Source organism: Salmo salar, chromosome 10 (genome assembly GCF_965601325.2).
Source record: "Salmo salar chromosome 10, fSalSal1, whole genome shotgun sequence".
Lineage (NCBI taxonomy): Eukaryota > Metazoa > Chordata > Actinopteri > Salmoniformes > Salmonidae > Salmo > Salmo salar.
The window spans coordinates 35,245,544-35,260,166 of NC_138300.1; the positions used below are offsets into that span (position 1 = coordinate 35,245,544).

Consider the following 14,623-nt stretch of genomic DNA (forward strand, 5'->3'; position numbering starts at 1 on the left):
ATAAAAAATCCTCTCAAAACACAGAAGGACTGAATGGAACATCTTATATTCTGTGGTTTGCATGAAGCATTTCCTTTTCATAGAAGAGATTGATATTGAAATATAATCTTAAATGACACACGTCCGTTTTATATCCCTGTATTTTTGTGAATTGGTATTAATTGACAGGATCTGGAAATACATTAAAATGAAGTTGTCTCTTTTTGTGCTAGTTGCATCAGATATGATATAATCTAGATTAATTAACCAAAGATCAAATATAAATATGAAATTGATTCATCATACATAGATTATCTCTGATAAAAATATCCACTAGATAAAACATCTAAACTTTTATTTAGTGAATTAGCAAATTCAGAATGTTTTCATACATCATATAGACATTGTTTCATAACTGTTCACAAACGACTGCATTATAAAAAATAAAAGTAACATAAACATACTAGCCATTGCGTGTATGGTGTTTTATTCCGGCATGTCTGAAGTATTGTATAACGTGAAATAGAAAAGCCTGTGTAGGAATTTAAACTTATGAAAAACAAGGAACATTTGATTTCCTTAGCGTCTCATTTAGCTCTGGACACATGGGGTGGAGTGGGATTAAACAGAAGAGTATGATAATAAAAAAAATGGTGTGTTCAATAACAAAGTGAAAGACCTAAGTAAAGCCATGCTGGTGTCAAACCAAACACACTGTTGAGATAACACTTAATTATCAGCAAAAGCTTCACATTTTAACGGATTATTGAGATCTGTGCAATCTATGGGAAACATATCAGTGATGACACATCTTTTATATCCATCACGGTCAGAAATCAACTCTGTTTCTTATTCTTATCATTTAAAAAAGGCAAAGTGGGCATGCTGAAGCCCCCTTGTGTTTGTATGACACACACTTTCCAGAAATATATCATTTTACATGAATCCCAATAAACAGCGCTCAATATCATAAAAACAAAGAAAATGTCCCTCAGTGCCTTACAAAATAGCTCTTAACTGTATCAAGTCAGCGTGATAGCAGCACAAGCATCTGTGTAGTTGGACTCCGGCCCCTTATTAGCTACATAATTTGGTTGTTTCGTATTCCATTGAGTTCGGCTGTTTGGCAGAAAAAATCTGCAACGCTGCCTGTATTCGGACAACATCTGTGGTGGATAATTTCAGGCGGTGGCGCAGCAGGCAGGAAAATAGGTCCAGGAGCTGAGTTCCAGGAGGGGACAGTCTGTTGACCCGGTCCCTGATCTCCAGCAACTGCAGCAGGGCTGAGTCCTGCGATCCCTGAGTGTACGGGTAGTCCAGCTGCAGAATCAGGTCCTGGATCGCTTCCGGGTCAAAGTGCATACTGTAGCCAAACACCTGGATGCTGTTTATTTTCATGTAGCCCAGGTTCTTACCAGGCTCCAGGAACTCTAAAGGTTCATAGTAGACTGAGCCATTCCCTTGAGGCAACGGAGCACTGATCCGGCTCCGCAAGTAGAAGTGGACAGTCTCAAAAAATGTTTTCCACTTGTTGCCCAAAGTCAACGTCCAGTTGTAACAGTCCAGGGGAATGTCTAGTTTAGTCCTTTCCCAGTCGGGGTAGCTGTTCTGGTGTATAGGCATGATCCAGCTCTCAGAGTGACTGCCCCCGAAGGGGTTGATGTAGACAGACAGCACTGGCTCCAGGGTGCTGTTCTTAGTAAGGCAGATCTGCAGGGTCATCCCGAGGAGCATGTGGACGTGGTTGGACTTGTACTTGTTGCTCTTCAGTGTCAGTAGCATCCTCTTTCTCCACGACGGGTCAAACCAGTTGTTGAGCCGGACATCGTTGCTGACGAAGATCCCATGGATGCCAATACGGCTGTCTTTCTTCTGTAGCAGGTATCTCAGCTCCAGGTCCTGCAGGTCCATCTCAAAGCCGATGTAGTGGTCTGTGGAGTCCGGCACCTCATTGCGGCAGACCCCCTGGCTGAGCATGTACCCAGGATTGCATGTGGCACAGCGGGAGCGGTTGTCGTAGGAGCAGGAGGCGCAGAAGGAGCCCTCGCCCATGGTGCAGGGTATGACACCCTGGCAGGACGGGTGTTCATAGGGGCAAGAGCAGCTCCTCGTCTCCTCCAGGTATGAACCTATGTGGTTGTTCTCACTGCAGTACATGATGGACAAGATAAAGTTCAGCCAGTAGGTGAAGGACCTGCAAAACACAGACAAACACAATGAAGATAATCTTCCAGTTTTCTACAGGAAATGCACGTTGTGTGGCCAAACACTTTGCAGTTCTGGGAAAAGGGAAAGGGGGATACCTAGTCAGTTGTACCACTGAATGCTTTAAACGGAAATGTGTCTTCCGCATTTATCACAACCCCTTTTGAACACTATCTGCACTAGGATCAAATCAAAATGTATTTGTCACATGCTTCGTAAACAACAGGTGTAGACTAACAGTGAAATGCTTGCTTTGTCCTTTTTAAATGTGTGTGAGAGTGTGGCGTCAGTATGCATGTGTGCTCATGCGATGTGTGGGCGTATGTAGTATATCTGTGTGTGTTGAGGTGTCAGTGTAAGTACAGTTGAAGTCTGAAATTTACATACACCTTAGCCAAATATATTTAAACTCAGTTTTACACAATTCCTGACATTTAATCCCAGTGAAATTCCCTGTCTTAAGTCAGTTAGGATCACCACTTTATTTTAAGAATGTGAAATGTCAGAATAATAGCAGAGAATGATTTAATTCAGCTTTTATTTCTTTCATCACATTCCCAGTGGGTCAGAAGTGTACATACATACATACTCAATTAGTATTTGGTAACATTGCCTTTAAATTGTTTAACTTGGGTGAAATATTTCGGGTAGCCATCCACAAGCTTCCCACAATAAGTTGGGTGAATTTTGGCCCATTCCTCCTGACAGAGTTGGTGTAACTGAATCAGGTTCGTAGGCCTCCATGCTCGCACATGCTTTTTCAGTTCTGCCCACAAATTTTCTATAGGATTGAGGTCAGGGCTTTGTTATGGCCACTCCAATACCTTGACTTCGTTGTCCTTAAGCCAATTTGCCACAGCTTTGGAAATGTGCTTGGTGTCATTGTCTATTTGGAAGTCCATTTGCAACCAAGCTTTAACTTCCTGACTGATGTCTGAGATGTTGCTTCAATATATCCACATAATTTTCCATCCTCTTGATTCCATCTATTTTGTGAAGTGCACCAGTCCCTCCTGCAGCAAAGCACCCCCACAACATGATGCTGCCACCCCTGTACTTCACGGTTGGGATGGTGTTCTTCCAAACATAACAATGGTCATTATGGCCAAACAGTTCTATTTTTGTTTCATCAGACCACAGGACATTTCTCCAAAAAGTATGATCTTTGTCCCCATGTGCAGTTGCAAACCATAGTCTGGCTTTTGTATGCCGGTTTTGACGCAGTGGCTTCCTCCTTGCTGAGTGGCCTTTCAGGTTACGTCGCTATAAGTCTCGTTTTACTATGGATATAGATACTTTTGTACCTGTTTCATCCAGCATCTTCACAAGGTCCTTTGCTGTTGTTCTGGGATTGATTTGCACTTTTCGCACCAAAGTACGTTCATCTCTAAGAGACAGAACGTGTCTCCTTCCTTATTGTTTATACAGATGAACGTGGTACCTTCAGGCATTTGGAAATTGCTCCCAAGGATGAACCAGACTTGTGGAGGTCTACAATTTTTTTTCTGAGGTCTTGGCTGATTTCTTTTGATTTTCCCATGATGTCAAGCAAAGAGGCACTGAGTTTGAAGGTAGGCCTTGAAATACATCCACAGGTACAACTCCAATTGACTCAAATTATGTCAATTAGCCTATCAGAAGCTTCTAAAGCCATGACATCATTTTCTGGAATTTTCCAAGCTGTTTAAAGGCACAGTCAACTTAGTGTATGTAAACTTCTGACCCACTGGAATTGTGATACAGTGTATTATAAGTGAAATATTCTGTATGTAAACAATTGTTGGAAAAATTACTTGTGTCATGCACAAAGCAGGTGTCCTAACTGACTTGCCAAAACTATATTATATATTAATTAGTGGAGTGGTTGAAAAACGAGTTTTAATGACTCCAACCTAAGTGTATGTAAACTTCTGACTTCAACTGTATGTGTTAGTGTGTGGGTAGAGTCCAGTGTGTATGCATAGAGTCAGCGCAAGAGAGTTAGTGCAAAAAAGGGTCAATGCAGGTAGTCCTGGTAGCCATTTGATTGGCTATTTAGCAGTCTTGTTAAGCAGTCTCATGGATTGGGAGTAGAAGCTGTTCAGATTTCTGTAGGTTCCAGACTTGGTGCATTGGTACCACTTGCCGTGCGGTTGCAGAGAGAACATTCTATGGCTTGGGTGGCTGGAGTCTGATAATTTTTTGGTCTTTCCTCTGACACTGCCTGGTGTAGAGGTACTGGATAGCAGGTAGCTTTGTCCCATTGATGTACTGGGCCATACTCGCAACCCTCTGTAGCACCTTGAGGTCGCTGTAGTGCCTTGCGGTTGGATGCCTTGCAGTTGCTGTACCAAGCAATGATGCAGCCAGTTAAGATGCTCTCAATGGTGCAGCTGTAGAACTTCTTGAAGATATGGGGGCCCATGCCAAATCTTTTCAGCCTCTTGAGGGGAACAGCCACTGAAGTACCCTCTTCACAAAAGTGTGGGTGTGTGGACCATATTAATTCCTTAGTGATGTGGACACAGAGGAACTTGAAGCTCCTGACCTGCTCCACTACAGCCCCAACAATGTATCAATGTGGATGGGGGCATGCCTGCCCCTCCATTTCCTATAGTCCACAATCAGCTAATTTCTCTTGCTGACATTGCGGGAGAGGTTGTTGTCCTGGCACCACACCACCAGGTCTCTGACCTCCTTCCTATAGGCTGCCTCATCGTCATCGGTCATAAGTCCTACCACCGTTGTGTTATTAGCAAACTTGATGATGGTGTTGGAGTAGTGTGCAGCCACACAGTCATGGGTGAATAGGGAGTACAGGAGGGGACTAAGCACACACTCCTGAGGGGCCCCCATGTTGATGGTCCGCGTGGCGGATGTGTTGTTGCCTAACCTCACCGCCAGAGGACGTCAGGATCCAGTTGCATAGGGAAGTATTCGGGTCTTGAGCCAGGTAATGAGCTTGGGGGGGCGACGACTTTGGTGTTGAAAACTGAACTGTAATCAACGAACACCATTATTACATAGGTATTCCTTTTGTACAGGTGGGTGAGGGCAGTGTGGAATGCAACAAAGATCATCTGTGGATCTGTTGGGGCGGTATGCGAATTGGAGTGGGTCCAGGCCTTTCTAAGAATTTCATGGTTATAGATGTGAGTGCTACGGGGCGACAGTAATTTAGACAGGTTACCTTGGCGTTCTTGAGCATGGGGACTGTGGTGGCTTGCTTGAAACAAGTTGGTATTAAAGAGCAGGTCAGAGAAAGGTTGAAAATGTCAGTGAATACACTTGGCAGCTGGTCAGCGCATGCTCTGAGTACACATCCTGATATTCCATCTGGCCCTGCGGCCTTGTGAATGTTAACCTGTTTAAAGGTCTTATTGACATCGGCTATGGAGAGCGAGATCACACAGTTGTCCAGAACAGCAGGTGCTTTCATGCATGGTTCAGTGTTGCTTACCTCGAAAACGAGCATAGAAGGTATTTAGCTCGTCTGGTATGCTCACGACACTGGCCAGCTCGTGGATGGGTTTCCCTTTGCAATCCATAATAGTTTGCAAGCCCTGCCACATCCGTCGAGCAGAGCCGGCGTAGTAGGATTTGATCTTAGTCCTGTATTGACACTTTGCCTGTTTGATGGCTCATTGGAGGTCAAAGCGGGATTTCTTATAACCTTCCATGGCTTCTTGATGGGGTATATACGTACACTACCGTTCAAAAGTTTGGGGTCACTTAGAAATGTCCTTGTTTTTGAAAGAAAATCGCATTTTCTGTCCATTAAAATAACATCACATTGATCAGAAATACAGTGTAGACATTGTTAAATGTTGTAAATGACTACTGTAGCTTCATTAAATAGTACCCGCAAAACACCAGTCTCAACGTCAACAGTGAAGAGGCGACTCCGGGGAGCTGGCCTTCTAGACAGAGTTCCTCTGTCCAGTGTCTGTGTTCTTTGTCCATCTTATTTTTTTCTTTTTATTGCCAGTTTGAGATATGGCTTTTTCTTTGCAACTCTGCCTAGAAGGCCAGCATTCCGGAGTCGCCTCTTCACTGTTGATGTTGAGACTGGTGTTTTGCAGGTACTATTTAATGACGCTGCCAGTTGAGGACTTGTGAGGTGTCAGTTTCTCAATCTAGACACTCTAATGTACTTGTCCTCTTGCTCAGTTGTGCACCAGGGCCTCCCACTCCTCTTTCTATTCTGGTTAGAGACATTTTGCCCTGTTCTGTGAAGGGAGTAGTACACAGCATTGCACGAGATCTTCAGTTTATTGGCATTTTCTCGCATGGAATAGCATTCATTTCTCAGAACAAGAATAGACTGATGAGTTTCAGAAGAAAGTTCTTTGTTTCTGGCCATTTTGAGCCTGTAATCGAACCCACAAACACTGATACTTCAAATACTCAACTAGTCTAAAGAAGGCCAGTTTAATTGCCTCTTTAATTAGAACAGTTTTCAGCCGTACAAACAAATGCAAAAGGGTTTTCTAACTCTCAATTAGACTTTTAAAATGATAAACTTGGATTAGGTAACACAACGTGCCATTGGAACAGGAGTGATGGTTGCTGATAATGGGCCTCTATACACCTATGTAGATATTCCATTAAAAATCTGCTGTTTCCAGCTACAATAGTCATTTACAACATTAACAATGTCTACACTGTATTTCTGATCAATTTGATCTTATTTTAAATGGACCAAAAAAATGAGCTTTTCTTTAAAAAACAAGGACATTTCTAAGTGACCCCAAACCTTTGAACGGTAGTGTACGTACGGTCACTTTGGGATATCAAGTTCACTAGAATAACTGCAAAGTTGGCAGATATTCACATTCCCCAATACAAAATTCCATCTTCCTTGGGTTCATGTCATGATACAGCTGTATTTTCCTAACAAAATAACAATATATTATGTATTACCCTGTAGTATTTTATGTCTGCCCATATCAGTGAGTTGTTGCAGAGTGTTTAATTCAAACAATGATATATATATATATATATAGATATATATACACACACACACACACACACACACACACACACACACACACACACACACACTACATATATATATATATATATACATACACATACATACACATACATACATACATATATACACACACACACACACACACACGGCTCAAAAAAATTAAAAGGAACACTTAAACAACACAATGTAACTCCAAGTCAATCACACTTCTGTGAAATCAAACTGTCCACTTAGGAAGCAACACTGATTGACAATAAATTTCACATGCTGTTGTGCAAATGGAATAGACAACAGGTGGAAATTATAGGCAATTAGCAAGACACCCCCAATAAAGGAGTGGTTCTGCAGGTGGGGACCACAGACCACTTCTCAGTTTCTATGCTTCCTGGCTGATGTTTTGGTCACTTTTGAATGCTGGCGGTGCTTTCACTCTAGTGGTAGCATGAGACGGAGTCTACAACCCACACAAGTGGCTCAGGTAGTGCAGCTCATCCAGGATGGCACATCAATGCGAGCTGTGGCAAGAAGGTTTGCTGTGTCTGTCAGCGTAGTGTCCAGAGCATGGAGGCGCTACCAGGAGACAGGCCAGTACATCAGGAGACGTGGAGGAGGCCGTAGGAGGGCAACAACCTAGCAGCAGGACCGCTACCTCCGCCTGTGTGCAAGGAGGAGCAGGATGAGCACTGCCAGAGCCCTGCAAAATGACCTCCAGCAGGCCACAAATGTGCATGTGTCTGCTCAAACGGTCAGAAACAGACTCCATGAGGGTGGTATGAGGGCCCGACGTCCACAGGTGGGGGTTATGCTTACAGCCCAACACCGTGCATGACGTTTGGCATTTGCCAGAGAACACCAAGATTGGCAAATTCGCCACTGGCACCCTGTGCTCTTCACAGATGAAAGCAGGTTCACACTGAGCACGTGACAGACGTGACAGAGTCTGGAGACGCCGTGGAGAACGTTCTGCTGCCTGCAACATCCTCCAGCATGACCGGTTTGGCGTTGGGTCACTCATGGTGTGGGGTGGCATTTCTTTGGGGGGCTGCACAGCCCTCCATGTGCTCGCCAGAGGTAGCCTGACTGCTATTAGGTACCAAGATGAGCTCCTCAGACCCCTTGTGAGACCATATGCTGGTGCGGTTGGCCCTGGGTTCCTCCTAATGCAAGACAATGCTAGACCTCATGTGGCTGGAGTGTGTCAGCAGTTCCTGCAAGAGGAAGGCATTGATGCTATGGACTGGCCCGCCCGTTCCCCAGACCTGAATCCAATTGAGCACATCTGGGACATCATGTCTCGCTCCATCCACCAACGCCACGTTGCACCACAGACTGTCCAGGAGTTGGCAGATGCTTTAGTCCAGGTCTGGGAGGAGATCCCTCAGGAGACCATCCGCCACCTCATCAGGAGCATGCCCAGGCATTGTAGGGAGGTCATACAGGCACGTGGAGGCCACACACACTACCGAGCCTCATTTTGACTTGTTTTAAGGACATTACATCAAAGTTGGATCAGCCTGTAGTGTGGTTTTCCACTTTAATTTTGAGTGTGACTCCAAATCCAGACCTCCATGGGTTGATAAATTGGATTTCCATCGATTATTTTTGTGTGATTTTGTTGTCAGCACATTCAACTATGTAAAGAAAAAAGTATTTAATAAGATTATTTCATTCATTCAGATCTAGGATGTGTTGTTTAAGTGTTCCCTTTATTTTATGAGCAGTATATATATATGCAGGCAGGGTGTCATGGTATTTTCAGAACCCCAGATGAGACATACAGTAAACAATGATAGATACTGAATTTATGTGGGTATATGTGCACCCAGCAACAGTTTATGAAGAATTGACGACAGTTTATGAAAATATATGAAAGTGGAAAAACCGAAAATAAAATGCTCTCCCTTAAAAGCCAGCCTCAAGGTATCTATAATGGGCTATTTATCTATAAGACATTTTATCCATGTTTGTTAATCAAATCTCTTTATAGCTGCAGAAACATTTATATCTACTGGGCCTGGTTTATTTGCCCACGTGGGTATTGTGCATATCTCTCCTCCTCACTGGAACTTCTGCTCAACCAGGAATGCTTTTCTCCCACCACGCCGACCCAGAATACTTCATGGCGGGGATATGTAAATACTACTGGAGTCGTGTTGCCATGAGAGACGGGGTGAGGTGAGCGAGAAGGTGGGTGGTAACTGAAGAGGTGTTACATGAACCAGTCAGTCTGTCAGTGCCAGAGGAGAACGACTGCCCCCTCTCGTTTAAGCCACGGAAGTTGAAGGCCGACCATAGTACTGCAGGTATTGTTAGCAGAAAACAGGACCCCCATTATAGTGAATGGAAAATGTATAAAAAAATGTAATAATGTAAACACAGTAATAGTACAAATAATTGCTTCTAATACACCAGAAAGTATTCACACCCCTTGACTCTTTGTACATTTCGTTGTGTTACAGTCTGAATGTAAAATGCATTCAACTGAGATTGACCTACACACAATACCCCACAATGTCGAAATGGAAAGATTTTTTTCTAAATGTTTACAAATTAATAGAAAATCTAAAGCTGAAATATCTTCAATCAATAAGTAATCAACCCCTTTGTTATGGCAAGCCTTAAGTACATTTTTACTCCTGAATTTATTTAAGAAGTCACATAATAAGTTGCTTGTCCAATAATAGTGTTTAATATTTTTGGGTGCTTTTAACCCCTTTTTCGTGATATCCAAATTGGTAGTCACAGTCTTGTCCCATCGCTGTAACTCCCCTACGGACTCGGGAGAGGCGGATGTCGAGAGCCATGCGTCCTACGAAACACAACCCTGCCAAGTCGCACTTGGTCTCCCGATCACAGCCAGCTGTGACACAGCCTGGGATCAAACCCGGGAATGTAATAACACCTCAAGCCTTAGGCCGCTGCACCAGTCGGGAGGCCTTTAATATGATTTTTGAATGACTACCTCATCTCTGTATCCCACACACAATTATCTGTAAGGTCCTTTAGTCGAGCAGTGAATTTAAAACACAGATTCAACCACAAAGACCAGGAAGGCTTTCCAATGCCTCACTAAGAAAGGCACCTATTGGTAGGATGGTAAAAAAAACACAGACATTAAATACCCATTTGAGCATAATATTAGTTATTAATTGATATTATAAGTTAGAAATTACACTTGGAATCTTGTATCAATACTCCCAGTCACTACAAAGATACAGGCATCCTTCCTAACTCTGTTGCCGGAGAGGAAGGAAACCACTCAGAGATTTCACCATCAGGCCAATGGTGACTTTAAATCAGTAACAGAGTTTAATGGCTGTGATAGGAGAAAACTTAGGATTGATCAACAACATTGTAGTTACTCCACAATACTAACCTAATTGACAGAGTGAAAAGAAGGATGCCTGTACTGAATTCAAATATTCATAAACACGCATCCTGTTTGCAACAAGGAACTAACTAATGTAGGTAGAGTTAAAGTGACTATGCATATATTAAAAACAGAGAGTAGCAGCAGCGTAAAAGAGGGGTCTGGGTAGCCCTTGATTAGATGTTCAAGAGTCTTATGGCTTGGGGGTAGAAGCTGTTAAGAAGCCTTTTGGACCTAGACTTGGCGCTCCGGTACCGCTTGCCGTGCGGTACCAGAGAGAACAGTCTATGACTAGGGTGGCTGGAGTCTCTGACAATTTTTAGGGCCTTCCTCTGACACCGCCTGGCATAGAGGTCCTGGATGGCAGGAAGTTGGCCGCAGTGATGTACTGGGCCGTACGCACTACCCTCTGTAGTGCCTTGTGGTCGGATCCCGAGCAGTTGCCATACCAGACAGTGATGCAACCAGTCAGGATGCTCTCGATGGTGCAGCTGTAGAACTTTGAGGATCTGAGGACCCATGGCAAATCTTTTTATTCTCCTGAGGGGGAAAAGGTTTTGTCGTGCCCTCTTCTCGACTGTCTTGGTGTGTTTGGACCATGAAAATTTGTTGATGTGGACACCAAGGAACTTGAAGCTCTCAACCTGCTCAACTACAGCCCCGTCGATGAGAATGGGGGTGTGCTCGGTCCTCCTTCTCCTGTATTCTACAATCATCTCCTTTGTCTTGATCACATTGAGGGAGAGGTTGTTATCCTGGCACCACACGGCCAATGTCTCTGAGCTTTGTACATGCCTCTCTGTGTGTGGAGTAAAGGTGGTCCAGAGTTTTTTTCCCCCCTCTTGTTGCACATTTAACATGCTGGTAGAAATGAGGTAGAACAGATTTAAGTTTCCCTACATTAAAATCCCCGGCCACTAGGAGCGCCGCCAGCGGATGAGCGTTTTCCTGTTTGCTTATGGCCGTATTAAGCTGATTGAGTGAAGTCATAGTCCCAGCATTGGATTGTGGTGGTAAATAGACAGCTACAAAGAATATAGATAAAAACTCTTAGTAAATAGTGTGGTCTACAGCTTATCATGAGATACTCTACCTCAGGCGAGCAAAACCTAGAGAGTTCCCTACCATTAGATTCTGTACATCAGCTGTTGTTTACAAATATACACAGACCGCCACCCTTTGTCTTACCGGAGGCGGCTGTTCTATCTTGCCGATGCAGCATTAAACCGGCCAGCTGAATGTTATTCATGTCCGCATTCAGCCACGACTCAGTGAAACATAAGATAGTACAGTTTTAATGTCCCGTTGGAAGGATATTTGTGATCATAGTTCATCTATTTTGTTATCCAATGATTATACGTTGGCTAATAGTACTGATGGCAGAGGCAGATTACCCACTCACCGTCGGATCCTTACAAGGCACCCCTAACTACCGCCCTGATATCTCCGTCTCCGTCTCATGCAAATCACGGGGATTTGGGCCTTGTCAGGTATCTTTAGTAAATCCTTTGCATCTTACTCGTTAATAAAGATTTTTTTGGTCATAAGAGATGGTGGTAGAAACATTATGTACAAAATAATTTACAAAAAAAAATAACAAAAATAAAAAACACAATTGGTTAGGAGATCGTAAAATGGCAGCCATCTCCTCCTGTAACGCGGGTCGTATAAAGGGGACCCAGGCGCAGCGTGTAGAGTGCTCATATTTACTTTTAATGAATATACTTAAACAAAACGACAAAACAACCGACAACAGTTCCGTCAGGTGACATACACTTAACAGAAAACTACCCACAAAACCCAAGAAAAAACCCTACTTAAATATGATCTCTAATCAGAGGCAACGAGGATCAGCTGCCTCCAATTAGAGATCAACCCCAAACAATCCAACATAGATATAGAAAACTAGAATTTAAACATAGAACTAGAAAACATAGATCAGCCCAAAAACACCCCCTGTCACGCCCTGCTCTACAGTACTATAGAGAATTACATCTTACTAGGGTCAGGACGTGACAACTAATGAAATGGATGTTCTCTCTATGGGATTTTGTATGTAAATAATAAACATGAATGAATTAAATGAATTATGGCTGACGGTATTAGTGAGATCTAGGTAACTACTGTATTCCAAACAATCCCAACATAGAAATAGAAAACATACAAACCCCCAAAACACCCCCTGTCACGCCCTGACCTACTCTACTATAGAAAATGACATCTTACTAGGGTCAGTACGTGACAGTACCCCCCCCAAAGGTGCAGACTCCGAATGCAACATAATCAAAACCCAACAAAACAACCAAACAACCACAAAACACAAGGGGAGGGTAGGGAGGGTGACAAAAGTCTATGGTGGCTCAAATGCAGTCCACATAACCTTAACATCCAGCATAGGAGGCGGCTCCGGTTCTGGGCGTACTCCCCGCGCCACCCGCTGATCCTTCTGCTTTATTACCACCTGACCGTGGATTGTCGTCGAAGGAACCGGACTGTAGATCATTGCTGGAGACTCCGGGCCGCAGGCCGCCGCTGGAGGCTCAGGGCCGCCGAGCGCCGCTGGAGGCTCAGGGCCGCCGAGCGTCGCTGGAGGCTCAGGGCCGCCGAGCGTCGCTGGAGGCTCAGGGCCGCCGAGCGTCGCTGGAGGCTCAGGAACACCTTATGGATGCACACTGGAGGCAGAGTACGAAGAACAGGCACAGGACGTACCGTATTCTGGAGGCACGCTGGAGGGAGAGCGCGAGGAGCAGGCACAGGACGTACTGTGCTATGGAGGCGCACTGGAGAGAGAGTGCGAGAGGCAGGCACATGCTTACCACAAAAAGCACAGGGAATTGGCTCAGGTCCCAGTCCTGGCCCAGCCAAACTACCCGTGTGCACCCCCCAGTCTCTCCTCTCAATCCACTTCTGATGTGACCAGGTGTCCATTTCTGCCCGGGCACGCCGCTTGATCCAATCATGGTGGGTAGTTCTGTAACGCGGGTCGTATAAAGGGGACCAAGGCGCAGCGTGTAGAGTGCTCATATTTACTTTTAATGAATATACTTATACAAAACAGAACGACCGACAACAGTTCCGTCAGGTGACATACACTAAACAGAAAACAACTACCCACAAAACCCAGGAAGAAAAACCCCTACTTAAATATGATCTCTAATCAGAGGCAACAAGGATCAGCTGCCTCCAATTAGAGATCAACCCAAACATAGAAATAGAAAACATAGAACAACCCAAAACACCCCCTGTCACGCCCTGACCTTTTATTTGTATCCATTATAGGTAGTTTCAAAGAAAAAAAAAAAGTCATACAAAAAGACAATCAACACTACAGAATACAGTCCTTCACTGAGCAAAATATAGTCCTTGACGGTGAAAAATAACAGTAAAAGGAAATACTAATGTCACGGCTGTTCGAAGGATTGGACCAAGACGCAGCGTTTTCGTAGTTCCACATATTTATTAAAAGTGAAACTGAATGCAAATACAGAAAACTTGAAATACCAAAACAACAAACCGTGACGCAGAGAGGACGACACACTACTAAAGACAATAACCCACAAACCACAATGAGAAAAAACCCTACTTAAATATGATCTCTAATCAGAGGCAACGAGGATCAGCTGCCTCCAATTAGAGATCAACCCAAACATAGAAATAGAAAACATAGAACAACCCAAAACACCCCCTGTCACGCCCTGACCTACTCTACTATAGAAAATGACATCTTACTAGGGTCAGCACGTGACACCTCCGGTACCATTATCTAGCAAACAAAAATTGTTTTGGGAAAAATCCAAGGGGTGTGAATACTTTCTGAAGGCACTATATGTCCTTGAACTGATTTTTTTTATTGCACAGTTGCTAATGGCAGCCTTGCAGTATCCCGGTCGGCCTTCAACTTGAGTTATTCAATAGGAGGGGCAGCACTGAGCTAGCTTGCAACGTCACTTCCTGGAGTAGTTCAAACTGCGCATGTTATGTCTTCATGAGATGCCATCTTAATTTGGCTTCAATGCGCCATTGAGTCTTCACATAGGAAGGAATGAATGGTGTCACGTGATCGATGGCTTTGTCCCTTCATATATACAGTAATT

General features: G+C 43.9%; 1 protein-coding gene across 1 annotated transcript in view; it reads right to left on the reverse strand.

Annotated features, from left to right (window-relative positions):
• Positions 1-319: 319 nt before the first annotated feature.
• Positions 320-14,623, reverse strand: part of LOC106560298 (BMP/retinoic acid-inducible neural-specific protein 3) — a 54,746-nt gene continuing 40,442 nt past the window's right edge. Inside the window, exon 8 of the mRNA XM_014123051.3 lies at positions 320-2,173. Coding sequence (XP_013978526.2) covers positions 1,057-2,173 — 1,117 coding nt within the window. The 3' untranslated portion in view covers positions 320-1,056. The remainder of the gene's footprint in view (positions 2,174-14,623) is intronic.